Below are 27,747 nucleotides of genomic sequence, written 5' to 3'. Positions count from 1 at the left end.
ATAATTGTCTCCAGAGATGTGTGTTGCACCTTGCTGGGGCCTATTTCTTCTGATTGTTCTGCAGAGTTTCTTGATTGTACTTTTAGATGATCCCCTGATTGCCTGTGTAGTGTGCGCTGTCCAGACATGGGAACGACCAGCTGGCTGTGTGCTGGAGCAGGGTGGAATTCCTCTTCTCTTTCAGGTGCTCCAGCATTTGCTGTGCTGGAAACTCAATTCCAGTTCTTTCCTGTGATCATTTCTTGCACCTTGGCCACCCCTCCCATTCTGAAAATCTCTTTTATTATGTTCTCTAACGCTAGCATTAAGTTCATTGAGTGCTTTCTTGAAGGTATGTTATGAAGAACCCGTGAAACACGTGTGTGATGTTGCGGTCATGCAAATGATGGAGAGAAGATGTTGGTGCAGTGCTCAACAATGCAAATGAAAGACCTAGCGCCTAGAGGGACTTTACAAGTGGGTAAAAGTCATCAGTTTCTGTCAGGGCATGTGGCGAGCCAGCTCCCCATACTACAGAAGCAGGACCTCACTGGGAAGTACCAGCAAATTCAAAAGCAAACCACAAAAATTCTCATTTGCGTTGGTGTGCCTACCCCCACCCCCTCTTTCTCTGTTTACTGACAAAAGTGAACCTTCAGAGATTTTAGCCACATGAAAGTAACCTACAAAAGGTATTTTTCAATACTACGTTGGTGCTATAAAACTTTCTGTAACAAATCAGTTCTACTTTTCCAGGAACTTCGCTGTGGTTTGTAAGCGTTAGAAACTGCTGGAGGTTGAGAACTTGCTGTTGCAGGCCCTACTCTGTACTTACACAGAAATAGGTGCTCAGATTTACTGTCAGGGAGAAGTTGTTGCCTCCTGAGCCTGGAACGCCTCTGCTCGGGAGGCAAGGGAGAGTCTGAGCTGCCGCATGGTCTGAGGCAGAGCTGTCCTCTCTCAGATTCCAGGGAAGGTCAGAACGTCCTGCTATGTGTTCAGCATCTCCAGGAACACTATTTTGGGCAAATAGCAGCACTGTCTTTAACAGGAGTCCTTGTTTTTTCTGCAAAGAGCCATTTTCTTCCTCTTGCCTTGTGAAGGAGGGTTTGTGCTCCCAAGATTACTACTGTCTGCTGGAGTATTAACTCAGTCATTACCCTGCCCTATATGGGCCAAACAACAGCAGCCATAGCATTAGGACAGTATCTAGCAGAGACCAGTTATTTTACTTTCTTCTATGCCTAAAACTTCCTTCTGTTCCTCTCTCCCATTGCCTTGAAATACACCATTGGCCAGCACCAGACAAAACCCTGGGTCAAACTAGCAGGGCACTGTCAACCCTCCTTGCACACAAACTTTTGAGCTCATGGATTTGGGGAAAATCCTGCCACTAGACCACAGATCTGGTTTGTTTTGCCACATTCACATAGTAGTTTTGTGGTTTCCCAGTCTGGGAAGAGGCTCAAGGGAAGTAACTTTTACTTCCCTCCTCTTTTTTTTTGACTCTCAGATTATGGCAGCTAATGTTTAGAGGAGGTTTAAACTCTGACAGGAAAGTGGTAGCTGACAATCATGAGGGTAATGGGAGTCATAAGAAGCGTTATGCCCCTGTTAAAAAGCAGGAACTGGATGTGTGAGCAGAGAGGATGGTGTTTGGCATTTACTTGGGGAGAAGAGCTGGTAATGCCGAGTTCAGCCATTAGAAGCAAACTGATTGTTTTAACTGGAGGCACGTTAGTGCTAATGAAATATCTGCCTTGAAAATTGGATGTGGTTTTTGAAGATGAAAACGCTAATCACGCACACTGAAGTGCTGTTTTGGTCTATCGGCCCGAAGCTGCCTGCGTGACCAAAGCCAGCACGTGTTCAGTGAGGGCTTGGGCATTAGCGAAGTCCTGTTCTTCAGCCCTGCAGTGTGGAAGAAACAGGAGCCAGAGCTGTAACTATTCCCCACACACCAGGGAAAGCAGCATGGGGTGCCCAGCAGTGTCCCCCAACAGTGGGTGCCTGCTGCTTGTTCTAGCTGGCAGGCACTGCAGAGAAGAGGCATCTTCCCTGACTTTCCAGCCTATTGAATTTAAAAGCTCCAGGTTGCCTTGCTTTCCTCCTCCCCACTTCCCTCTTTTCAGTGGTTTTTGTGTGCTTGCTGTCTAAAGTCATGCTTAACCCTTCATCCTGCCCAAATGCTCTCTTCACAAGGCTTAATTGCTTGTTGTAGGCAGCATGCTCCTCTATTCTAAATGCCTGCCTTCTATGCGTGTTGCAGTGGTTGTTCTTGCTTTTGGGAAAATAAAGGATTTTCTTCCAGTGTAAAAATAACTTTATTTCCATGTGTGAGTAGCAGTTGGGGCAGGCATATTTCCATGTCAGCCTGCAGATGGGGTTGGATAGTGAAACCCTCTGTTCCAAAAATGGGCTGGAACCTGCAACATTTCTTGATGTGCTGAGCAAAGCTAACTGGCTTGGAGAGAAGTAGGATCCCTTTTTTGGGTGCACATGCAACATACTAGTATTCTTTTGCTATGGAGGGGAGCCGAGCATTGACATAATGAGTGCTTTACTCTGTTATATACTTACATTAGTTGTACAGTTTTCTCATAATCATGTTCTTTTGGTAATTGCAGGCATGGGTTTCAATAAAAAATTACAAAGGAAAGTTTCTTAGGGCATAGTCTTTAACTACAAGTGCTTAGAGTATCTGAGTACTATAGAAGGGAATGCTTCCAGGAGCAGTCTGTATTGTTCCACAGGATTGTGCTCAGTTGGGTACTGAGTAAATAAACAGTAAATGTGCAAATCTTGGATAATATTGCCCTATGCTTGTTTAGATAGTCCAGCTGTACTTTGGATTTTGTTCTCTGTGTTAGCTGTCTTGTGAATCTTCTGGCTCATTTCCATGTATTTCTAGATTTATATGAACATGATGTGGATCTTTTTCATCTTTGCATTTTGCTAGTTAATATTTTTACTTCCTTCAGACATATTTTGGAGGTCTCTTTAGGGCTTTTAAAAACTATTCAGCTTGAATTTTCCCTTTATATTCACTAAAGTCACTACAGAAGTAAGAAAAAAAGCACAGAAGGGGAATTACAGGCAGCATTAAAAATGTTCCTTCAGAACAGAAAAGCAGATTTAATGTGAATTAAAAACTCAGCTCTGTTTCAGAGTTGAAAAAGCTCATTTATTCACCAGAGGACTGTTAAAGCTAGTCATTTTTGGCATAGTATCGGTCAGGGAAGCGTGACAAAGTGCAGTGGAATGCACTGAGCTGCAATCCAGCTTGTAGTGGTATATGACTTCAGTATATGGAGCATTGCAGGAAGTGCTGAAGGGGGTGGGGAGGCATTTTCATTTCATCAGCTACTGAGTAACAGTGTTCTCCTTCCTCAGACCCCACCTGTGACAACAGAGGGTCCCTTGGATGCTTGGGTCTGAAGACAAAATGTGAAGAGCCTGCACAATCTGACTTTCTGGTAGAACTTGGCTCTGTTCTCTGAGTGCTGCTGGGCAGAGTGCGGTGAGATGAAAAAGCTGGGAAGAGTAGTGTGTTTGGGATCACAGATCAGCTATGCATATCTAGATTGGGACCATATCCTCAGCTGCACCATGCTGGAAGATGAAGGTTGTTGGGCTGAAATTCTGTCCTCACTGAAACCAACAGTAAAATATCTGTTGATTTAATCAGGCCAGAACTTTGCTGCTTGTTTCGGGCAGCAAAAGAGTCCTCCTCAGTACGCACACATGCTAAGTCCATTTACTTAGACTTAAGTTTTGGTACAGGTTTTGGCTTTAAATGGAAATATTTTCAAATCCATTTAATATCAGTAGCTTGGTTTTCAGATTACATCGATGGTTAAATGCAGCTATATGTGACAATAACTAGTTAAAATATTCCTGTAATTTAAAGCATACTGGGTATTTTCCTTCTTCCTTTTCTAAATCATTATGTTTGTTTCTACAGAGTTTTCCAAATGTTTGTAATGACATTATAAGAAAACATGATGGGGAAAAAGTTGGTGTGGTATGGATTGTGTTGCCAGTGAAAATTGCTAGCAAGATTTTTACTGTTCACCTTGTGTTTAACATTTGCATTGTTCCATTATGATTATCAAATACAAAGCCACTGTTACGTTGGCATTGCAGTAAAGCTGTGTGTTGCAACATCATTGCAAAAAATGAGGTCTTGACCCAGAAAACATTACAACCTGAATTGATGCTTCTAGGGTGGGATAATGATATTTAATAGTTTTATTGTTCTCATAGATATGTCTTTCATTCTTACTGTCTGCTTACTTGATGCTTTTCAAGAGGAGAGTTTGAGGTTATGTTGAAAACATGGGTAAATGATCAGAGCAGGAGTAAATAAGTAGTCACCTGGTGGGATGTCCCAACCTGTACGTTTCAGGTTAGAAAGAATGCAGAAGTTGCTTGGCAGATTGCTTAGATGGGAACTTTATAATACTTATTGAAAGCTCATTTGGCACTGAGGATATAGATTTTATTTAGAAAGTAGGCTATCAGATATTACAGAAGTGCTTCTACTCTAGATTCTTAGCTCTGTCCTTTTACAGAGAAGAGCTGAATGTTGAAAACTATTAAAATTGATATACAAGAATCATTACAGTCATTCAAATAATGATGTGCATATGGAACTACTATGACTGTTTTCTTCACGTGGCAGTATTTCAGATAGTTCCAGTATCTCAGATATTGCATGTTCTGGAACATAAACCCTAGAAGTTTCAGTTGGAAAAAAAATTAGCTAAATTAAGGTTTTTGTACATATTTCTATACGTGTGTGTGTATATATGTATATATATATACATATATACACACACATACTTCTAAGCTTGTTTATCATTGGCCTCTGTGGTTAGTCTCTGAAGGTAGTGGCAGATACTGAAAAGTTTGATTAAAAATAATTAATCATAATGTTGACACTTTTAAGATCTGATGGAATAGAGAGTTGCAATGCCTGTACAGGCGGTCAATGTTGACCTTGGAAGCAGCGTGTCTTCTTGAACACTGCTGTTCCGGAATCATTGTATCTGTAATTCTGCATCTCACAGCATTATCCAGGGCACTGTGCACACAGACAGGAGCCCAAGTAAGATGCACATGCAGTAGAAGTGGGGAAAGAGCATTTCTCTGAAGCTCAGAGTTTGCTGGGATACCATGAACTTGGTTATCAAAAACTGGACTGTTTCTGTGTATCATTACCATGGAGGCTTAGCTTTGTTTTGGGCTTGGCATGCTCAAGGAGTATGAACACAGATCTTCTTGTGAACCTGTGGTGCAGTGTGATGCAATGACATCTGTTTAACAGGACTTGGCAATGTGCACACAGGTTAGAAACCAGTAGGAGTACTGTCTCCACCCAGTTCTCATGGGGGGAATTTAGGAATTTGGAACTTGATTGCCCAACCAAACATATATCCTTACCTTTGGTAGTTTTGTAGAACAAGTGCGTAGAAACTATATTTTTAAAAATTCATCCAGAAACTGAGATGTTCACCAGTGTGCTACTGCACGTTGTTGAGCCTTAGTTTCTGGCATGCTGTATTATGAAGCCTCTCAGGCCATGTAGCATTGTGCTCATTACTGCTAATGTTATCCTGTCAAAGCACTGGCCAGGTTTTGTTCTGCATCTGAAATATTCGAGAAGGATTTTGCCCAGCATGCTTTTGCTGTAGACCTCACTTTTAAGAATGTGTTTTCTCAAGGAAGAAAAATGATTACTTGTCTCTTGTTAGTTTCTTAATAATTTGTACCCTTAAAGGTCTCGGAAGAAATGTGCTGTCTCTGAATAGTGTTCATGCAACTGAGCATGTGGTGTAGTAATAATAATAATAGTGAAGCCTGAAAAACAATTTCCATTTGTCCTCCTGTCAAGTGTTAGGAGTTGAGAGCATTGGAAAACAACAATCTCCTAGAAGTTTGAGTAAAGGCTTGAAGGAGGCAGTTGAGGAATGTTGATCCACTGCCAGGATTACTGGGAACTATTAAGCAAATGTGTCAACACTGAGTGACTTGCTCAGGAGAAGTTTCTTTATCTACTTGAGGCTTCTCAAGCTTCTTGAGGCTTCAACGGTGGAGGAAATATGAGGGGAATCACGTCCTCTGCTCTGCTTTCCTCTCTCCCCTTTGTTTCAGTCTAATCACGTTCAGAATTCTTTAGAGTTCAAAATACAGTATTTTCCTAAGAAATATAGTTGTTATGGAACAGGTCCAATATTTTCTGGAGTCAGTGTTACTGGGTTTTTATTGGCTTGATACAGTGAGATTTTTTTTCTTCCTCCCGTGGTTTAAAATTACTTGTCTAACATGTTGATTTGTAGCCTGTCATGTAAGACTGTTTCCCCTTGGCTATATCTTTTTAAGATGATCAAATGTATTTCTGAAAAATGTCCTGTTGTTGCCGTGAAATATTAGGTGATAACTGCACAAGTAAGAGAGGGATTAGCTTGTTAAACCTAATATGACACCAACACACAAAATAATGAAATTAAAAACTTTTTTAAGGCAGCAAAGAGGAAAAAGAAAAAGTAAAAACTTATGGTCTGAGATATGATGAGATATTCCATTCACCTGGGAAGTTTGTAGCTTGGTGTGAAGGAAAGAGAGGCACCTCCTGGGCTGGGGCTCCAGGAGAGCAGGTTTCGGCGGTGCTGCCAGGGCTGCCCGTCTTCCCACTGCTTTCTCCCGGGTTCATTCCCACAAGCTGTGAAGTGCTTGTGGAGCTGAGCAGTGACTGATCAGGGAACTGATCCAGGTTAAAAATAACTTTTTGGGGTTGGTGGGAGGGACCCAAGCACAATTGCAGGGTACAGCAGGGGGCATAGAAAGGAGCAGAGAAGTTGAGAGTGGCGGCAGCTGCCTTGGCTATCAACCACCATCAGAGGAAATGCCGAAAGCTCAGCCTGTGCTCATGTACTCTCCTCCTTCCAGCTGTGCTCCAGACACAGCCATCTGCTCAGTGCTGTCTCTTCTTGTTCCTCCTCTCACCCAGGTCTTACTGCCCCAGCTGAGCTGTTGCTGGAGTTAACCCTAGTTCACTTGGGTCAAAATGAGCCAAGTTAACTTCAACAGCTAAATCATAGGCCTATACTAATCCACCTGTCTCTGTCAGAGAGCAAAACCACAGTGTGGTCAGGCAAGAAGGAAGCACATGATACCTTGGGCAGAGACAGCCAGGAACAAGGTTGTAGTAGTTTTCTGCTGACACACTCGCAGCTGGAATATAATATGTGAATACTAAGTTATGAATGCTGAACATAGTGATATGGTCAGCTTTTGTGTTGCTGCAGCTGATTTCATTGATGACTAATGGCAGGTTTGTAAGGAGATACTAATGATAAGGGGATGGCATTGATGAGGATCTTACAAGAGGATTTATTTTCTTACAACAACCTAAATACCTTTAGGTGCCTTTGCACCTAAATGGAGCAGAGTAAGAAAGATGCTTCTTCAGTACTGCATGTCTTAACTATTAAAGTTTACTACTTGGCCAGTAGCCCACAGAAGTAACGTTGAAGTGAACTGAGTAAAGATACTGCCAAGGAAATACCAGATTTAAGAAAGGACAATTTAAGAGAGATATTGTGGAAACCTAGAAAGCAGTGTTTTTATACTTTCAAAAGATAGTTCTGAAAAGAATTATGCAATAAATCAAAGCTGGATGACTGTATTCCTTTCAGGTGTTCTGTTCAATATTATCTAATTTTTTCCCCCTGTTCTTCCATGTTTAGCTCGACTTGGGAGTCTACTTAGGACATCAATCAAAGTGTGTGTTAGCGACTGGCTTTATTTATTTATCTATGTATTACACTTCTCTATTCTCACTGAGCACAGAAAAAGTGGTTGCATGAAGCATTACTGTGGAGCAGCAACAGTTTTTAATTTTCTTCCCGCTCTCGGTCAGTTTTGGGGACCCCAGTGGGCATTTCTCTCTGCCCCAGTAGCTGCTGAGCTGAGGAAGATGCAGCTGCTCTCTTGGGGGAATTGTTTGCCTCTCCGTGGAATCTTGTCTCGGTCAGCTATGTGCTAAGAATGTGAATAATTTTGCTGTGGCTGCTTTACATGTAAAAAGCCTGACCTTAAGATATCTTATCCAGCTGGGTTTTTTTCTTTCTCTTTTTGTTTTTGCCTCTAGCGCTGGTGGAGTTCAGAGTTTTTATCTTGCAACTTCATAAAGCTGCAGTGACTAGCAAATGTATAAAGCGTTTGGCACAAAAGGATATTTTTGTAGTCTTAGAAACCATTAAGCGTCAATCAGTGGTGTTTAGCAGTTCTTACTTTTGGACCTGTAGTTATACACGTGTATTTGATGGAGTTAATCAAACTAAGCGCTGCATGGATACTTCTGGAAAATGTCTGAGATCCCAAGTGCTGCAGAGTTTGAGTGTATTTTATTACAAGGTTGAACATACTGATTTGTAAAATAAGGGTTGAATGCCTTTTTCATATTTTAGAATGAGAATTTTTTTGAAAGGTAGCATCACAATTAATAAACGAAATTCAAAAATTGCCAGCAAATTAAAAAAAAAAAAGTGATATGTAAAAGTTTCCCATCTTCCTCTTTTTTGAAGAATAAATATAGCAAGTTGTCTTGTCCAGCACACACTTGCGTTCTGGGGATGTGTGTATATGTATCTGTACTGAAAAATAATAGGAATCTCAAGAGAAAACCCAGATGTTTCTTCAGTCATGTGAGGCATGCTGTGTTGGACCGTGAGGCTGAGAGAGAAGTAGCCTTCATTTGTTTCACAATACTATATTTCTTGGTTTTGTGGGTTTGTTTTGTTTTGTTTGTTGTTTTCTTTTTGGCTGTGCATTACTGCTTGATGTCAGTTGGGGTCCCATTGTGGTATAAAGCCTCAAAGGAGAGAACAGTTCAGTGGTAATGCATTCTAACCAGATATCTTGGAGGTTTCATAGTTCTATTAAAGTATTCCCCAAAGAAAAAGTGAGGGGAACAAATCTTTCCTAAACTTCTGAAGGCCGTATCAGGAATATGCTTGAACCTTGTTTGGAAAATTATGTTAGTATTTGACCTTGAATACGAACGGGTGACTTAATTTTGCTGTCTTTACTTGAGTTTTTCTTGCCATGGAGGAGAGGTTTTAAAACAACACTTGAAAGTTCTAGTGGTCTAAAACTGGAAAAAAAACCCCACGTATTAACTTAAAAGTAAAGGGAGAGGAGTATCACTCTTTAAATGTTAAAACCTTGTGAAATATAAGAAAACTTATAATGCCTGAAGTAGGCAGGACTCAGTATAAATGACAGAGGTGCTCTTAACAGGGATAGATGAAAAATTCAGTTTGCAGAGTTAATATGGAGAAATGCATGAAACATTACTAAAGCATTACAAGTTTGCAGGACCGTGTGACTTTGTGGGGAACAGCTGACTTTGCCAGCGCATAAAGCTCTTCCAGTCTTTGACACAATTCTTTTCTGTGCTTTGGGGCTTTATTCCTGGACAAGAAACCTCATAACTCATCTTGCTGAATCTGAACACCCAGTTTGCAAGTCCCTTTTATCCAGTTTGGCTAAGAAATTATTTGCAAGCTCTGTGAATATTTGTAATAATCCTCTTTTATATGTAACATAATATGTATGTATCTTTATTGTAGAAGGAAGAGCAATGGAAAGTACTCATCTTAGTGTATGTGGCCATTGAAGAGAAATGCTTTGATACACAAATAGCATTATTGTAAATGTAATGTCAGCCAAATGCATTTTTGGCTAATGTGTAAGCAATAAAATTAGCAAACACATCACTTGCTGCTAATGAAGGGGAATAAGCTCGTCATGAAACCTTCACTGAACTGCTGTTCTATCCAGCTTGATTTACTTGCCCTGATAGAGTAAGAAACTACTGTCTCAAAAAAATAAGGGGTGGGGGGGTATGGAACGTGGGTTCTATTAGGAAGGAGTCACGCTATCATTCTGACAGCTCGGTATGTCAAAAGTGGGCCTGGAAGAGAGCAAGGGTGGCCTGCTGGTCTTGCAGCAAATGTGCCCTGGCTACTAATAAGTGTAAAATACTAAGACCACGAAACATCCCACCTGAGAGAAAGAACCTGATTCCAAGAGATTACGTAAAAGAGTTCATATAGTGCTTTTTAAATGTCAGTTGGCCTTTGCACAGCAAGGTATGGTTCTGCTGGAACCACCATCTTGTGTTCAGTCATTAAGATGCATTATGTCAGGAGTAGGTTGTTTTTTGATTTTGTTTTTTTAAGTTTACAGGCCTTGAGTGTAGGGACACTCAACTGGACTCCCAGAATGCAGAGTAGGGAATACCACTTTTTTTTTATTCATGACTGGATTTAATGCATGAGGGTCCCAGTACATGACTGGAAATGAAGCTATACTGGAACGTCTTTCTTGAAACAACAGTGTTCTTCTGGAGCGTGGTGCACCCTTCCCTCAAGGTTGGATCCAATTCTACCTCAACTTGAAGATGCCTTCTGTGCAAGACTTTTTACTGTGTTCCATGTGTACGAGTTTGGGAGATTTTAATGGAATCAATAAATTCCTGAAGGCAGCTCGTTACGAATTTTTTGCCCAGGAACTTGTATTGGTTCTTTGCTGGTTGCTGCAGTGTTTATTAATATACTCAAATTGGCCTTTAATACTGATATTGATATTAATGTCAGTGCTGTTGGCCACATTTGCATGTTTCATGAGGCTGAGTCAGACAAGTGCAGAAGTGGAGTGAGGAGGAATGAATCTGGCTGAACTCTGCCCATTCTATTGAGTGGGAAAACTTTCTGATTGCGTTGATGAAACACACAGCACCTCTCCTGCATTCCTGAATGGTTTACATACACCTTCTGAAGAAGTGCTGGGGAAACACATCCTGTTCTTCTTGTCTTTTGAAACTGAATTCTGAAATGGAGTTTCTGGACCCATTATTCCTTTCTGGATGTAAATCATACCAATCCAGAGGAAGGTTTCAAACAAAATGGTGACTATTTGAAGGTTCTTGTCCCATGCGTGTCTTCCTCTTAGTTGTAAAGGCTGTGACATCTGATAGTGTCTGCTAAGAGCTTTTGGCAAACCCTGTGACTTAGTGCTGCTGCTGAAATGCTCTTTGCATCAACTCAACTGCTTTACTGTTAAGATAAAGAAAGTAGAAGACAGGGAGGTGGGAGTTGTTGCATTCAAGACTTCAGCAACTGGAATCAAAACACAGAGGGTTGGTTACAAGCTCTTCACTGGTCTCGACTTCTCTGCCTTGCACAAAGGATTTGGAGTACCAGATGGGCATCTCTTGTTCTTTGAGTAAGAGTTGTAAGCCTCGGAGCTTGACCAGTGTTGGGCTTGGTATGAAAAGGGGATGATGACATGTTTGGTAACACCTCTAGTTATAAAAAAAATATAAACAGGAATGTGAAAGGGGTTTTCAGTGAACATTACAGTAAGATGATGCTACTCCTTGGTTTGGGACAACTCATTTGCTTATACTTGAATTTGTTTTCTAATTGCTGTCTGTTTCCTTTTCTTCAGAGTTCAAAAGCTATTGTAGGATGTCATGTTACCTTTGCAATATTAAACATATTGATGAATAGTGCCATGGCATGGCTTGGCTTGGCTTGACTTGTGACAACAGGAGAAACTCTTAAGCCTTGCTGGTTAATGCAAGACTTCTGGCTGAGGTACTGTGTGACAGAGTACAGGTCACCGCGGTGCCTGCTGGTCGGGAGGGACAGGAGGGAACTGGAGCTGAGGCTGAACCTGCTGCTGGCCATGTCCAGAGAGCGTGGGAAGTTTCCTGTTCCCATAACCAGGGAAGTAAAATAGCACCTTTGGAAAGGAGCTGCTTACACAGTTCCCTGTGCATGTGTGTGCGTTCACACATGCATGAAGTAAGCAAAGCTCTTCTATACTGCTCTGTAACGTAAAATTGCTGATGCAGTAATTTATAAATGCTGTTTATATAACATAATTTGGCCTCAGTGTAAGATTTCTGAATTAGCACATAACAGTGCTTCTGGTTTGAGTTCCCTCTGCTCCAGCACTGAGGAAATTTCAAGAGAGATTTGTACAACTTTTTGTCTGTTGGTACACCCACCATGGGTCATTTTGTTAGACTGAACTCTAAATAGTTGAAATAGCTCTCCAATGAGCAGACTTAGAGAGTAATGAGGAACAGTTATGGCTGTACATACAGTTGTTTGTTCTGTTTTGAATTAGAAATCCTTTTTAGAATAGGATTCTTCCCTCGTGTTTGTGTAGCACTCAGTGTCATGTGGAAGGCTTCGGGTGCCATCACGGTAGAAAGGACTTTGGGCAAGTAGGAGATACTTTGAGCAGTGAAGACATAAAAATGCATACTGGCCTGTGAATTTGGGTATATAGATAATCTGGAGTACTAGATGTGTTCAAAACTGAATGCTCTGTGTGTTCACTCCTTACATGTCTCTTCTCATGTGGGATCTGAAGGTCTGTGTTTTCCAGAATGGTGACTTTCTCTACTTGGGGAGATACTACTTTTCCTTATTACTGTTGACCAAGTTTGATTGCTAGATCAAGAACCTGTGCTCCTTCAAAAATTGAGAGAAATAAGGGGTGCCCTCAAAAAGGAGTGTTAGAGCCTCTGAGGTAGGCAGCAAGTCACCACGCGTCTTTGGTGCTAACAATGTCAGTTTGCCAAATATCTAGGGAAACTAGGCTTCTACCACCAGCTCTTCAGCCACAGGTGTGCTTTTTCCAGGGACAAGGGTGACAGGGAGGAGAACAGGCTCTTTGTCCCTGTCCCTCAGATCTGTCCATTAAGCTGACTCTGTGATTGGGCTCTTCACTCTCCTGCCCCTGTCCTTGTTGGGACAGAGCAGCTCAGCTCTGTTCTTGCTTTCCAGCCAGACTTGGAAGCAAGGGGAAAAAAAAGAAAAAGTGGTATTCATGGCCAGTTCTGATTATTCTGAATCCTTTTTCATTGTTGTTGTTAATGCCACGGCCACTGTTTCCTTGCATGATTGCAATTGTTCTTTCGTGACACTTGAGCTTCATGCAGCATGGAAGTTTGCTCCCCAGGGCAGGACCTCTTTAAGCTTCCTGCAGGCCTTCCCCTTTCCAAATCCTTTCCAGAGTGCCTGATACGCTTCCAGAAATACTATAATAAATGTTATATATAACATGTAATCAAGTTACTTGTCTGGTCTGACTGCTGACACAAATAAAAGCCTTATTTCTTCATGAAAGAAGGTGTCATGTCTTTTTTAATACATTGCTTTCAAAGGGCTTGCAGGCTCACTCAAAATTAGATTAATTTCAACAGAATCGCATACACAGATATGTACACATTATACAATATATCCACATGTGTCTGTACATACACACACTCTCTGGGACATAACAACAGTTGTCTGATTAAATATTCTGGCTGAATTTGGCAGTTGACATTTGCAGCACATATATGTTTTTTCTTTAAACGGATTGCATCTCCTGAATAGTTCAGCAGAGCTTCTTGAAGTGTTTACATATGCACTCTTTGTCTGGAGATGCCTTAAATATTCCCTTCATTTTACAAGCATTTGCTTGGAAATATGTTGAGCAGCCATGCTTGGTTTATTTCCAAATGTCTTAACTTTGGGACTTTGGACTGGCTTATAGCCTGAAGTTTGTGTCTCTGCTTTTCATGCAAAGTGCCATGGTTTGAACAACACGTGGAATGCAAGGACTGGAGTGTAAAATGGCAATTGTCCTCTGTGAAACACCCATGGCCAAACGGTGTCTGACAAGGAGCTGCCGTGCAGCACTGTACTGTATGAGTTCAGTTAAAAGAAAAAAAAAAAAAAAGAAAAAAAATCACCAACTAAAACCACCACAAAACACAAACAAACAAAGAATTTATGTGCTGCTACTTTGTACAAATTGCATAGTGTTTAAAAAAGTATTTTGATGTAACTGGAGCCTTTTGAGACACCTGCTAAGGAGCTATGTCATATTTCCAGTTACTGTTCTCAGTTCTTGTTTGTTTGTTTGTTTGTTTGTTTTTTCTCTCCTGCCCTTTCCAGGTTGGTGAAGGTGTTACGGTGGTTGTTCTTTATAAGTACCATGCTGCTAAGTCTATAGAGTATTTTTTTCTCTTGGAAAAACTTAAATAGCATTGATTAGTCATGATGATGAAAAGCAGTGGAGAAGCGTTGTGATGGCCCTTTTATTTTGATTTTTTTTTTTTTTTTTGGTGATACTTTTGAAAGAACTTTGTATTAGTTCTAGGGGTAGTAAAAACCGAAAAACTAAGGTGATACATTTCAGATGTTGGTTTCATTTGTCTGCTTCATTGTTTGCTTTTTAATTGTCCAGAGCTGTTTTAAGTCTAAAAAGATACTGGAAACATTTTGAACAACTATAATCTTGATTACCAAAAGATGCTTCTCAATATCTACTTTTTAAAATTTTGCCTTCTTCCTTCTCTAGCTACAGGAAATGTGCCATGTCCCATGGCTTAGAGGATTATGGTAATTTTATTGTGGTGTTGGTTTGTTGTGGTAGCAATACAAGGGTTTCTATCCTGGGACCCAGGAGAGTTGACATTTTAGCCCTGTAACATCTTTTTGCCTGCTACTCCAAGTTGAGTATTTTGGGCTGGACTTGATTACTTTAGTAGCAAGTTGTTATACTGCCATAAACACAACAATAAGAGGACCCCACTGTACTGGATGCAGCACAAAAACAGAATAGTAAATAACACCTACCTTCTGTAGGTGACCATCTAAATCCAGGCTAAAAGAGTTTGAAAGCAAGCAGAATGGTGGCATAGCAGCGAATGTCATGTTAGTTTGTTTTTTCTTCTGTCAGGACATTTGCCAGAGCATTGTATCATTTGCAAAACCCTCCTTCTATCTTTTTAGGCATACTCCCTTTGTTAGTTCGTTCCTTATCTGTAATTCCTAATTCCTAACTTACAGATCAGTTATGTTTTTTCTTATGTTGATGTGATTTAACTTAGTCTTACGTTTCATCACATATCCGTATTCTTTTTCTGTCTGTCCTGACTTTATGTGCTAAGGGGTATCTCTTGTGCATACTTTTTCCATCAATAAGTCTGGTATTTAAAAAAAAAAAGGCACGCTGGTAATGTGAAGTGGGAATGCAAATTCAGTGCTGGGGCTGCAGTGCTACCAGAACTGAAAAGAAATTCAGGGGCACAAAGGGTAGAAATGCTGTAAGCAAGGAGTAAAACTTGGGATTAAAGCCCTGAGCTCAGACTTCCTCTGCTGAATTCAACAAAGAAAGGGAATTACTTGGCCACAAGGATGACATTCTCCATGAATGGTGGTAGAAAAGTTATTGAGAATGGTGTGTGTAGCTGTTATCAAAGCCATGTCCCAGTCTGATCTTTCTTGATACAGAGATGGGCCACTACAGCGATCAAAAAAAGAAGAGCCTGTTTTACAAGAGAAAACTAAAAGAATGTGATTTGTTTAGCCCAGGAGGCCAAGCTGCAAGCATCCCTTAGGATGAAGGGGCCTCGCTCTTGGTAGATAACAGCAGAGCTTCTGAACTTAAAAGACAATTGAAACTAGAGGCAGAGGGGAATAAACTGACCCTGTGGAATTTAGACTGAAAGTAAGAGGGGGAGGTTTATCACCTCCAAAGCTCTAATGCTTTGGAGAAGCTTTGTAACAGGAGCACTAGGGACAGAAAACTCTTAACAAGCCACAGGGTAGATCTCCTTAGGTTTCTGAATAGGTTATGTGGTTTATGAATGGACTAAGTGATCCTGTGGCAAACAACTGGGCACTCAGTAGGTCTGCCAGTGCTGATTTCTTCCTACTTTTTTTATATGCTAAAACTGAAGAGCATTGATGGTCCTCAGAATAGCTTCTTAATTATGTGGCTGGAATATTTTAATCAGGGTGGTAGTTAGGCATGGCAATTTGCAGGCAAAATTTAGCCCTTGGCGTTAGCAACCTGAAGACTGGCGAAGTAAAAGTGAAGTACAGAACTGCATGAAGCGTGCAACTAGAGAATAATTACAGATAGATAATATTACAAAATCAGGTTCTCTGTTCTGTGGGGCTGCAGCAATCCTAACAGCATATTATACACATTATTTCCTGAATTTCTTAAGTTTTGCACGTTTAAAATAATGAATGAAAATTCCTACAATGGTGGGCTGTTGCAGAAAGGTCCATAATCAATTCTGGATCATCTCTTCTGGCATGAGCTTTATTTTTTTCCCTTCCGCAGGGAACCTGTATCTGTTTCCTGCATCTGTCGCCCATCCTTCTTTGTGAATGGAAAGCAAGTAATTATTTTTTGTTGTTGTTAGCAATTAATTACTCTTGCCAAATCTTGGAGGACCTATTGTTTCCTTCAGACACAATGTTCTTGGGAAAATGTCTTACTTATTGTAACCTCTTGTGCAATCTTCGCTTGGATGATAAATACATCTTGGCAACTGGGAGCTTTCTGAATGAAAAATGTTGCTGGACAACCCTGTAGTACAGCAAGAACGCAAGGCTCTGCCAGCGCTGGTGGAGTGCAGCCAGGCGGGAGGGTAACAGGGGGAAAGCCTTTCACGTTGCCTGCAGAGCGTAGTGAGGTAAAGGCTGTATATGCACACATCCAAATATCTGTTTACTATCAAACAAGGATTTTCCCTGTTGAGCATCTGATGAGCATCTGAGTTCAAAGGTGTCTTTCCTTCTAGCAAAATCTTGAAATCTCCTGGAAAGTTGCCTTCTACCAGTACAAGGCTGGGGAGATAACAGAGAGCGTGCTGACCATGTATGTGTCTGGTTTGGGTAGCCTACTGTAGGAACTGGCTGAGAAACACCCCCTCCTCATTTTTCTCTATGAACTGACAGCTCTGGGATCCTGCAGGGTTGCCTCCATCTTCTTTGTGGTTCACGGTCTTACTTTGGTTTTCCATTAGATCTCTCCAGAACTACAGCTGACCACTGAAACCTCATTTTAATATCGCAGCTGAAACATTAATTACAAAATTATTTGAGTTAATTGTAAAAGCTCATTTTTCCTTTGTAGCTTCTCACCTTTACTTTTTCTGGTTTACTTTTTCACCAGGAGCTGGTGATGTCTGGAAGCAAAAAGGTGCGTAAAAGCCCTGCACAGAGAGATGTTTGAATCCTCCAAAGGGAACATAGAGAATGCAAAGAATGAGCTGGGTTCGGGAGCACTCTGTCCCTGGATGGTTTCCGCACACTGCCAGTGGCTTGTGTTTCTCCTTGCAGGCTGATAGCTGGCTGTGGGCTCAGCAGAACGCAGCCAGGTTTCTCCAGCCCTCCTGTGGCTGACAGCACTTGGCCTGGGGAAAAGACGACGACCCGCAGCAGAGGGCCTGATGTAGTGTTCCTTGCAGTTAATGGAAATCTCTGTTGACATCAGTGGGAGCTGGATTTGATCCTGTGCCTGCTTGAATGTTTTGATGTTGGATATGGCTCCAAGTAGATGATGTTTGTTGTTTTGGTTTTTTTTATGTCTCATTTCTCATCTTTTTTTCTTACTCTCTCTACAATTTGCTTACCTTAGAGTGGCATAAAATCAAGATATCTCTGTCTCTTTTGGTGTAGCTGTGCACTTTTATCCTTGCACAGTGTCTCCCTCTTGTTTCCTCAGCTGTTCTACTGTCTACAGTATCAATTTGCAAGATTTTGGTATTGATTTCTCTCCTTGAGTCATTCTACTGCTTCTCACAAACACCTTCCATCTCACTTAAGCCTCTGCTCTCCAAGTGCAATTCCTGACACTGCTTATTCCATCTTCTGCCATTCTTCCCATCCTTCAAAACAGTTCTTAGATTGATTTCCAGCCTGTGCAGCCCAGGGTCTGGCCATTGCTGCCAACAGGGAACCAACTTCCCTTCCAGCAGGCTGCTGGAGAACAGCCCTTTGCTGCCTTGTCCCAGCTGTGCCCCCTTGCTCAGCACAGCTCATCTCTTCGTTGTATGGAGGAAGGAGGAGGCCACCATGCTCCATTAGCCAGCGACCACCTTGAGCACAGAGCATATCCTCCATGAGCCTCAGCCACGCATCGGTTTTCCCCCATCCCCAACAAAAAGGTGCTGGAATGAGCAGGGCCCCATTCGTGTGGCTGCCAGAGAGGAGAGAGCTGTGGACGTGGAGGGTGGCGATGGGGAAAACAACGCAGAGGGGACCGGAGGCCAGCTTAACAGTGCTGGAGCTTCTTGTTGCCCTCCACTCGCCTGGAGTATTGTGTGGCCCCAGAGGGATTTCCCTCCTGGGTAGAGACTGGTGATTATATGTGATCTGGCTCTGAGAAAAGCCCTTTCCTTTTGTCTGTGAAATGTTTATTTTTTGTCAGTCGTTCTCCATTTGCTTGGAGATGATGCAAAGCTTTCGTGAACGAGCATCAGAAACTGGGTCTGTTTGTGTCTTGTGATAGCTATGGGGAAAGGGCCAAAGCTATGGGATGGTTGATGTACAGGGGAATCACAGGTGTTCTTTTGAACCACAGAAAAGACCTTACTTCATTTTTTCCAGCAGTAATGTAAGTGCTAAGCAAACAAGGTGTGTAATGAGGAAACCTTTGGAGGGTGAAAGATGAGGAGCAGTGAGCTGGAGCTCAGGGCTGCTGCTGCGCTGGGGGCTTGTGGGGATGAGATTCCAGCAACACATCTGCTGGTCCTAAGCTCTTGCTGACCCTCTTAGGTTATCGTGCAGTCCACGGTTAGATGTATTGGGTTTTTCCCCTCCCATTGTTGCCACTGAATTTTAAGTATGAGTCCCCTAACATACCTGCTGAAGCTAGAACATTCAGCTTTAAATAGACCATGGTCTTTTTTACTCTGCTTTTCTGATGTAGGCAATGACAAAAGACGAGAAAGTAGTGCCACAGTATAGGGGGGGTAAAGGATTGATTTTGGGTATTATATCACTGTGCTGGTGATAAAATAGATAACCTATTTTAACCTCTGAATTGTATTCAGCCAACATAGCTAAGAGAGGAGGAAATGGGCTGTTTTAGTAATCATTAAGATAATTGTCTACCAAGCATTTATTCTCTTGGTACTACATTACAGACAAAACTGAAGAATAAACCCCAATGTCCAAGCCAGCCCAAACAAGCACATGGAGCACAAAAGAAACTTTAAAACTTGTGATCTAAGGCTAGATCCAGCTGGTGTAAACAGGCAAAGAGTGTTACCAGTCCTGCGGAACTGGGCTGTAAAGCCTGGAGTCCCTGAGTGATGAGAATGCTGAGCATTAGGATGCAAATTTGCTCACACTTTATTTTTTCTTCTTTGGTTATATTCCTAAAGAGGGGAAAAAACATTGTGGGAAATTCTTTCCTTCATGCATAATAGTTTTCTGTTGATTTTCAAATTGTCTTTAGTAATATATTGATGCCAGTGAAATATTTCAGCTACAGGAAATGTGAAACCATCTACTGCCTTTCTATGAATTATGGGTCATAAATTGTATGAAAAATATTCAAACTTGCTATAGCTGTTCCCCAACCAGAACCTCTGAGTAACGGAGAAAATGCTGCCATGCTGGGGGGAGTAGGAAGGGACTGAGCTAAGCGAAGCAAAATGCCAAGTGCCAGTATGTGGCTCTGTGCGAAATGTGAATTAGTGTCATCTGAGATGATCCTCCCTTGCAAAATAAACAGCTGGTGAGAATGTTACTTGTACTTGCAGTTCAGATGAGCAAAGTTGCTCTTTGCTCCCAATGAAATGGGAAAGGGACGTATGTGTGGAGGTTACCTGAGTGCTGTCTGGTGCGCAGAACTGCCCCATGGAAAGTGGCGCATGTGCCAACTGGCCGCCACAGCTGCAGTCAGTAAGGCAGGGCAAGAAGGCACAAACTGCATCTGATTCAGTACGCGGTGGGCAGGTTGTGATGACAATTCACCTAAAAATGGCACTACAGTGGTAAGATAATAGGATACTGGTGTTTGCAGGCAAGTCCTTGATGGGGACACTAACTTCATCCAACTTGAGCCATCTTAAGAGCTAGGAGTCCAGTTCAAATTAGTGCTCTAGTCTTTTTTGTCACCAAAGATCAGTCTATCTCCTGTTGTATCTACTTTTCTATAATCACTTTTTGGAGGTGATTACAGAAAACTTCTCAGCACCTACTTTCAACTAAGTGTCTAACTTTTTGATGGCTGGAGTTCAGCAATGTGAATTTGATGTTAAAGCCCTGGATTTCAGTCCCTCCATTTCAGGAAAGACCATGCAGCCTTGCAAGGATTTGTGAATTTTACTTTGCAACCAGAGGCTAGAGTCATCGTTGAAAGGTATTCTGTATACCTGAGCTATAGGTAGATGTCTAAACAAATACCAGAAGAATGTGACTGCTGATGTGGCACTGATCTCTTCTTTTTGGCGACCAATGACAGAACCTGAGAGAATGGCAGGAAGATGTGCCTAGGGCGGGGGGTGGTTTTAGGTTAGACATTAGGAAAAGGTTCTTCCCCCAGAGGTTAGTGGAGCACTGGAACAGGCTCCCCAGGGAGGTGTCACGGCCCCAAGCCTGACAGTGTTCAAGAAGACACTGGACAACACCCTCAGACCCACAGTGTGAACTGTGGGGTTGTCGTATGCAGGGGACAGGAGCTGGACTCCATGATCCTTGTGGGTCCCTTCCAACTCAGGATATTCTATGATTCTGCAGCTTGTTGGCTGTAGAGCAAGGGACACTAACCATAGTTGTGTTGGCATAGTTTAACTACAGTATTGGTATTTACTCCAGTGTTAATTTTCACGTTGTATGTAGCACTCATTTTAACCTCTCAGTGATGAATGTGTGCCAAATAAAACACAGCTAAAAAGAGTAACATGTGAAATGCAGTTTGGTGTGCTGGTCATTTTCTGAACAGATAGTGATTGACGTCCCAGCTGCACTGAAAACAGCAGTCTTTCATCCCCATTGACTCTAGTGAGGCCAGGATTTGCTCAGCAGAAAGCAGTCCCTGCGTAATTAGCTTCTTGTGGCATCTGCGAGACCGTAAAGCTTTTACTGTGTTCAGGTGTGACTAAAAGACATGCTCTCAAATACCAAAGCTAAATATTTCATTTTGTTTCATCCTATGTCAAACTATGCTGCTTTTCCAGATTTAACTCAAAGTTTATTTTAAGGAATCTTAAAGCACACATTTCAATTTGATGCTTCTTTAATTGCCAGAGTTTGGGTAGGCTGTGTTTTCTTTTATTTTCTTCTTTTAATATCTGAGTTATATAAGGAATGGAAATATTTTCAAAATATGAGTCCATTTGGCTTCAGGCGGCTGTGATCTGGTGTGAATTATAAAATGTTTCCATAAATGTAAGAACACTTACTGCTATCTAGCCTGCAATACAGTGCTTGTGTTTTATCTCACCCTGATTCAAGTCTTGTTTCCTTTATACAGGAGATGGCTGTTCGGGCACTGAAGCAGACAGGTAGCAGAAGTATTGAAGCAGCTCTGGAGTATATCAGTAAGATGAGCTACTTGGATCCTAGAAATGAACAGATAGTACGTGTGATTAAGCAGACCTCACCAGGTAAGCAACAACTTTTTTAAAAAATTGTGGGAAAATTGTGTTCTTCTTCCTTACAACAAGCTGTTTTTTAAAGTAGAGTAATTGCTGGTGAGAAGTAGTGGACTGGCAGGATTCAGTTGTACTCTTGTGGGAGACAGTGACATGAACATATCCCCACAAGGTGAGCTGGGCTGGAAGCTGAATGCAACTCACCTTCTTTGCAAGAGCACATGCATTGTCAACCTTCTTAAACACAAAGCTATTTATCCTTCAGTGCAAATCACCTCAAATCATCACAAGTTTACTGCAAAGTAAAAGCTTGCACATAGGTGATTGCTATGGAGTTGAGAGAGAGCTCACCTTCCGGAATTGTTTCATTTTAACATCCTTGAAAGTACACTGCAAAAATAACTTGGGCCAACATAAAAGAAGCTTTTTCCACTCATTCCTGCTAGTCTGCTTTAGTTCTGTTTCATGTAAATTAGCGAATGGGGAGGATTTGACTCCTGCATATTCCTCATCAGCAAACATCAGACCACAGCTGACAAAAGGCCTTGCAAGAGTTGTTTCCATTCAGGTATTCACAGTTAACAGCCCTGCAGAATGCTTTTGGTTTGTGATCAGGATACACTTGGGTTTGAATAGAGTTTGTTACTTTTATCTTCTTTCAGTCTCAAAAATGGCCAAGCAGACAAATAACCATTCTCTGACTGGCTGAACCTATGTGATGATGCAGTGTAACACGCTGCAGAGGGATCAGTGGGCAAAGGATTGAGCTGGTTGGAGAGCTGTTGTCAGGGTCCTGTTTTACTGGACAAGAAACTTCTCTTGTGTCAGTGGCGACATTAAGACTTAAAAGGTCTTGTCCATGTTGGACTAGCTGAAGCTAACAAATTCATTCGATCAACCTGATTACCATAGTACAGACTTCTAAGTGTGGTCCTAAGTTTACTGGGTGCAAGTGATTTCCACGTGACAAATTTCTCTTCTGGGCCACTGCAGCACCACCTACCTCCTTCTTGTCTCTTGGTGTGTCTACAGGCGAGGAGTCAACAGCTATGTGCAAGTGTGTGCATCTGGCCCGGCTGGGACATGCTGTAGCACAACCAGCCAGAAGAGCTTGTAGCCCAGTGTTCAAGCTTGTTAGCACAATATGGCTGTTCTTGTAGACCTTGTGAAGTCAAGATTTTAAAAGGAGGTTGTTCGGGCATATGTGGGCCATGTTCTGTGATTTGTGAAAGCTAAAGAATCAGAGGGAGAACAAAGAAATAGTGACAGCACAGTCTCCCCTTATCTTTTTGACATAGCCAATGCTTTATTCACCTGCAATTTGTCCTCAGATCAGAGATCTGATGAAAAGTGCCATTGACACTTCCAGTGTAGGAATGCCGCTATCTTGTCTCTGCACATTCTTCAAGCTAAGATTAACATGTTGCCCCCCTGAAAGATTTGCCTTCCAAACAGATGAAAGATGAGTAGCATGAGGGGACGCTCTATGTCTGACACATTAGAAAGAATACAGGACAAACCGTACAATGCCTTTGTTGCAAATGAAGGAGAGGAAAACAAGAATTTTTGAGGAGAATGATGAAACAGAGAGATGTAAACAGATCCCCAGTGAGAGCAGTGTGCTCACTGTACAGAAGATGTGGACTATGTGATGACCTAGTAGCTTTATAGGGATGTTGACTAAGATGTGTTGACAGTCCTTCTGGGAGTTTTTTTTTTCTCCCACTGGTGCTGTACTTAACCCCCTGCTCTGTAGCTTTCTCCTGTCTCTGAGTAATGATTGGTAATAATGGTCCAGCTTTAAAAAACAGGCTGTAGTGTAATCTGATGATTTCATAGTTAAGGAATTTGTGCTTCTATTTTCATTATTTGATAGGATTCTCTGATGATTCCTGGCATGAGCAGTGTTGTGGGCCAGTAGCTTGTTATCAGTAGTATTTGGCACCTATAACTTTAAATGTTCAGAGTACTTAATTTAGATTTTGGAAGGTGTTTTTATAACACATCCTCCCTACACAGTGTATGTGCATGTGTGTGTACATCTGTATGTATAGATGGATGAGTAATGCAAAGTAATTTGTTCACCTGAATTGTTTCCTAACACTCTTCTGTGTTCTTTTTATAAAGGAAAAGGTATTGTGCCAAATAACGTAACCCGCAGGCCAAGCTTCGAAGGATCAAATGAATCTTTTCCGTCCTACCATCAGATTGGTAATGCAGCATATGAAGGGACAGGCTTTGGAGCAGAAGGTGCAAATATGCTTACTGAAGTTCCGAGGCCATACATGGACTATTTGATCTCTCCTTCACAGTCTACAGCTATGAATGCTCCTGTGCAGCGACCCTCTGGAGTGGGCACTCACAGCACACCAACAAGCCATCAGCAGAAAACATACCCTGCAAATATTGAGTCTTCTGTGATTAATTATCCGGTGGCTAATCACAGCAGTCAAGCTTTGCAGCTGCAGGCATCCCATGGATCCAACAGCCAACATTACAGTAGGCAGCACGTGATGGTGCAGGGGGAACCTATGGGGTATGGTGTTCAGCGGAGTCCATCCTTCCAAAACAAGATGCAGCAGGAGGGAGGATACACCAATCTCCCAAATAAAGGGGCAGTTGTTCAGAATAATTCCGGTCATGCATTTCAGCAGGCACCGGCAAGCCTGTATATATCACATTCTCATCACAAACAGACAAGTCCTTCTTCTCATCAAATACATGTGATATCCAGAGGTCCAGCCTTTACTAGTGATTTTTCAGACAGTCCACCGCAAAATCTGTTAACTCCGTCTAGAAATAGCCTAAACATGGACCTCTATGACATGAATAATCCTCAAGTGCAGCAGTGGCAGGCAGCAACACCGTCACGCCGAGATTCTTTACAAAATCCAGGAATAGAAACATCTCCACGGCAACATGTATCCTTCAGACCTGATTCCACAGTGCCGAGCAGAACAAATTCATTTAACAACCACCAGCAACAGCCACAAGTGTCAGTGTCTATAAGACAGGTCCCTCCTGGAAAACCTGATCCTTCCATTACGTCTCCAAATACAATCACAGCAGTCACGTCTGCTCATATTCTCCAGCCAGTGAAGAGCATGCGAGTGATGAGACCTGAGCCCCAGACTGCAGTAGGCCCTTCCCACCCTGGCTGGTTACCTGCGCAGGCACCGGCTGTGGATGGCTTGGAGATCCTTGAGCAGCACGTGCCACCCGTTGGAGCAGCTAATGCCTATCAACTAGATGTGGATTATGGTAACCAGGAACTGCGGTGTCCACCACCACCGTATCCCAAGCATTTGTTGCTTCCCGGGAGCTCTGAGCAGTTTGATATCAACTGCTTATGCATGGGTGTGGAGCAGACCCTCCGTGTGGTCCCCAATTCAACGTGCAATAAGGCTGAGGAGAACAGCGAGCGAAATGATAAAAGCAGCAAGAACACTAAAGCTGAAAAAGCAAGCAGAGATAAAAAGCAGATTCAGACCTCTCCAGTACCTGTGCGAAAAAATGGCAAAGATGAGGAAAAGCGAGAATCCCGAATAAAGAGCTATTCGCCTTTTGCCTTCAAGTTCTACATGGAGCAACATGTTGAAAATGTCATAAAGACCTACCAGCAGAAAATTAACAGAAGGTTACAATTGGAGCAAGAAATGGCTAAAGTAATTCTCCTTGTTTTGTTATAATAAAAGCTAATGGGGTCAAATTGATTATTACTATTTTTAATCAGTCAAAAAATTGGTAAAGGCAGACTCCACTGGAAGTAGCAGGTATCTAACACCTCTCTGTACCAGACTATTTTCACTCAGAAGCATGGATTAAGGTCTGGGAGGCTGCTTGAAAAACCTGAGCTGTGAAATAATCTATTATCTTCATACCAGAAAAGTAAAATGAAGCAAACTGCCCCATAGTAGGAAAACATTAGGTTTGCTTAGGCAGGAATTCAGAAGCCAGGTTTGAGGCTGAAATAACCCTGGCAGTACCTCGGCAGGTCTTGCAAAACCCTGAGAAGGTTTTCTCTTTGCTCTAGTTCTTCCTCCTTGTTCAATGACAGCCACTTATTCGCCAGAGCCATGGTCCTACTTGGCAGTGTATTCACTGTGCCATGTTTTCGGATGAATATGTAATACTTGACTGGAAGTTGTCTGTGGAACACATGTAAGTAATAATATCATGCGAGTAATCATATCTTGGCCAGCTTGAACTGATCGTGGGACCCTTGCTGGAGTCTGTTCTAGAAGCAAGTCTCAGGGAGCTTCAATTTTGAGTGAGTGAAAGTGTTACTTCCATGCCTGATTGTAGCTCTCAAACCTAACCTAATTGCACTGATAGGACTGCTTAAAACAAAGTTGCCAAGTTCTGATGGTTGCTCTGGCAGTTCTGGTTTTGATTTTTGGATGTGGAAGAGGTTTGTTTCCCAGGCATGACTGAAATATTACTAGTCTACATCTGTATTTAGGGATAAGCTCTAAGGAAAGCTATTATTAATGCATAATGGGTAATAATTAACTACTCAATCTTCCCTAGCACAGTCAGTTTCCAGAGTCAATTAATTTGATGCTCACATTGCTCTGGAAAACTCAGCTGTTTGTTTGTTGAGGTTAAAATTAAACGAATATGCTTCTAAACTCCCTTGAAAGGTCAGTCCATTTTAGTGACAGTTCATAGTTTGTCCTCACTGCGAGTACAGATTGTGTTGCATCGCTTGGATTTAGTGAATATTTTCCTGAGATTGAGATAGGGAATGATCTCTAGAGAAGAAAGACGGCAGCTAATTGCGTTAGTTCTTCGCTTTGGACTCTTCAGCTTTCCCTCACTTCATAACTCACAGATAATTCAGATATAAACAAACACAACTCCTTCCCCTAGCAACCTCATTGCTGGCTGGAATAATACACTATGAACTCAGGAGATTTTGGCTGAGTATTGCATTATTCTCAAATTAACCAAGAACACAACACACTAATTACCTTAAAACAATAAACACTACTATGGATTGATGCACTTGCCTTACAGTTTAAAAACAGTATTACCTGTTTTGATTTGATTCTTGCCTTCAGTTGGGAAATTCATCCTGCCTGTTCTGCAAGTTTCTGCAGACCTCCTCCATCCTTTGTTCAAGCAGATTTCATTTTTATACTGTGGGATCTCACTGAATAGTCTGTCTGCCCACATTCATCGTTAAAGACCTAGAGTAGAGATTTGAAATGAAATCAATCTAAGCAGCAGCCCTGTGGGTGTATGCTTGGGTGTCTGGCCTGCTAATCAGTCAGCTTCAACTCCCTCCGCCCTCCTCTCATTGCCCCTTCCCACCAGGCACTAATCTTCCTCTCAAAGTGCTTCAGTCGATGCCAGTTAATTCAGGATTCTGGAAATCAGGTGTGCAGAAAGAAAGGAGCATGCTGCAGAGGATGAGCTGTCAGAGGATTCTGGGGATCAGCCCACAAGGTTTTGCTGGTGGCCACCAGTGACTCAGGGGAGAGACAGGAACCAAAGTTGGCAGAGCTCTGTCTTGAAGGGTAGGGAAAGTCTGGCCAGATACTGCAGCTTCTCCCTTTTTCAGGAGGTCTCAACCGATAGCCATGTGAAATGTTACTTGGAGGTTCTCTGGGGACAGGAGGTGGCTGGAAAAGCCTTAGTTTTTTCACAGCTTAGGTGCAGAGGGGAAGCAATACATTTGGGGAGAAATAGCACCAGGGTCTGGGCTGCAGTGGCTGGGGAGAGGCCGGAGTTGAGGGTTATATGCATGTGTTTTGGGAGGGAGAAGGGAGAAGTTTATAGAATAGATGGTTGGGAGATGTATAAACCTTGAGAGCAGAGGCTGTATATGGCAGAGCAAGAAAAACAGTTTCTGAAGAAGAGGGCTCCCAAGGCACTTGGGGAATGTGTATGTCCAAACCAGCTTCTTAATTACTACACAAAAACAAGTCAATCAGCACTCAAGGTAGGAAGTGTTCATGTGAGTGACCCTGGAGAACCATTCATGAACAAAGTAGCCTGCTGCATCTAGGTTTACATTTCAGTTTAAATTAAGCTGTACTACAGCGTGTGTACATACAGTGGAGTGCAGTGGTGAAGCATACATTTGAAAGATGTAAACCAAATCTCACTATCAGGTTTGTTGTGTTATATTCCCCTCTCTGACAGTATTGCCCCATGCCTCTTCAGTCAAATGAGAAAGGCAGACAAATCTCAGATACGGTAAAGTCAGGTAACAAGTTAGGGCTCAGTGAATTTGCAGGTATTTCAAAAATACCTTGACAGATAAGAGATAGTATCTCTTG

The 27,747-nt window shown here is 42.0% G+C and overlaps 1 protein-coding gene across 2 annotated transcripts in view; it reads left to right on the top strand.

Moving 5' to 3' along the window:
- The window catches only part of LATS2 (large tumor suppressor kinase 2), a 49,833-nt gene that overhangs the window by 15,777 nt on the left and 6,309 nt on the right, over positions 1-27,747 (top strand). For both annotated transcript variants that reach the window (XM_071804135.1, XM_065830988.2), the window contains 2 exons: positions 21,340-21,472; positions 23,588-25,125. In XM_071804135.1, the coding sequence (XP_071660236.1) occupies positions 21,343-21,472; positions 23,588-25,125 (1,668 nt within the window). In that variant the 5' untranslated portion in view covers positions 21,340-21,342. The remainder of the gene's footprint in view (positions 1-21,339; positions 21,473-23,587; positions 25,126-27,747) is intronic.

Source organism: Patagioenas fasciata, chromosome 1 (genome assembly GCF_037038585.1).
Source record: "Patagioenas fasciata isolate bPatFas1 chromosome 1, bPatFas1.hap1, whole genome shotgun sequence".
Classification (NCBI taxonomy): Eukaryota; Metazoa; Chordata; class Aves; order Columbiformes; family Columbidae; genus Patagioenas; species Patagioenas fasciata.
This window is presented reverse-complemented; position numbering and strand designations above follow the sequence as displayed.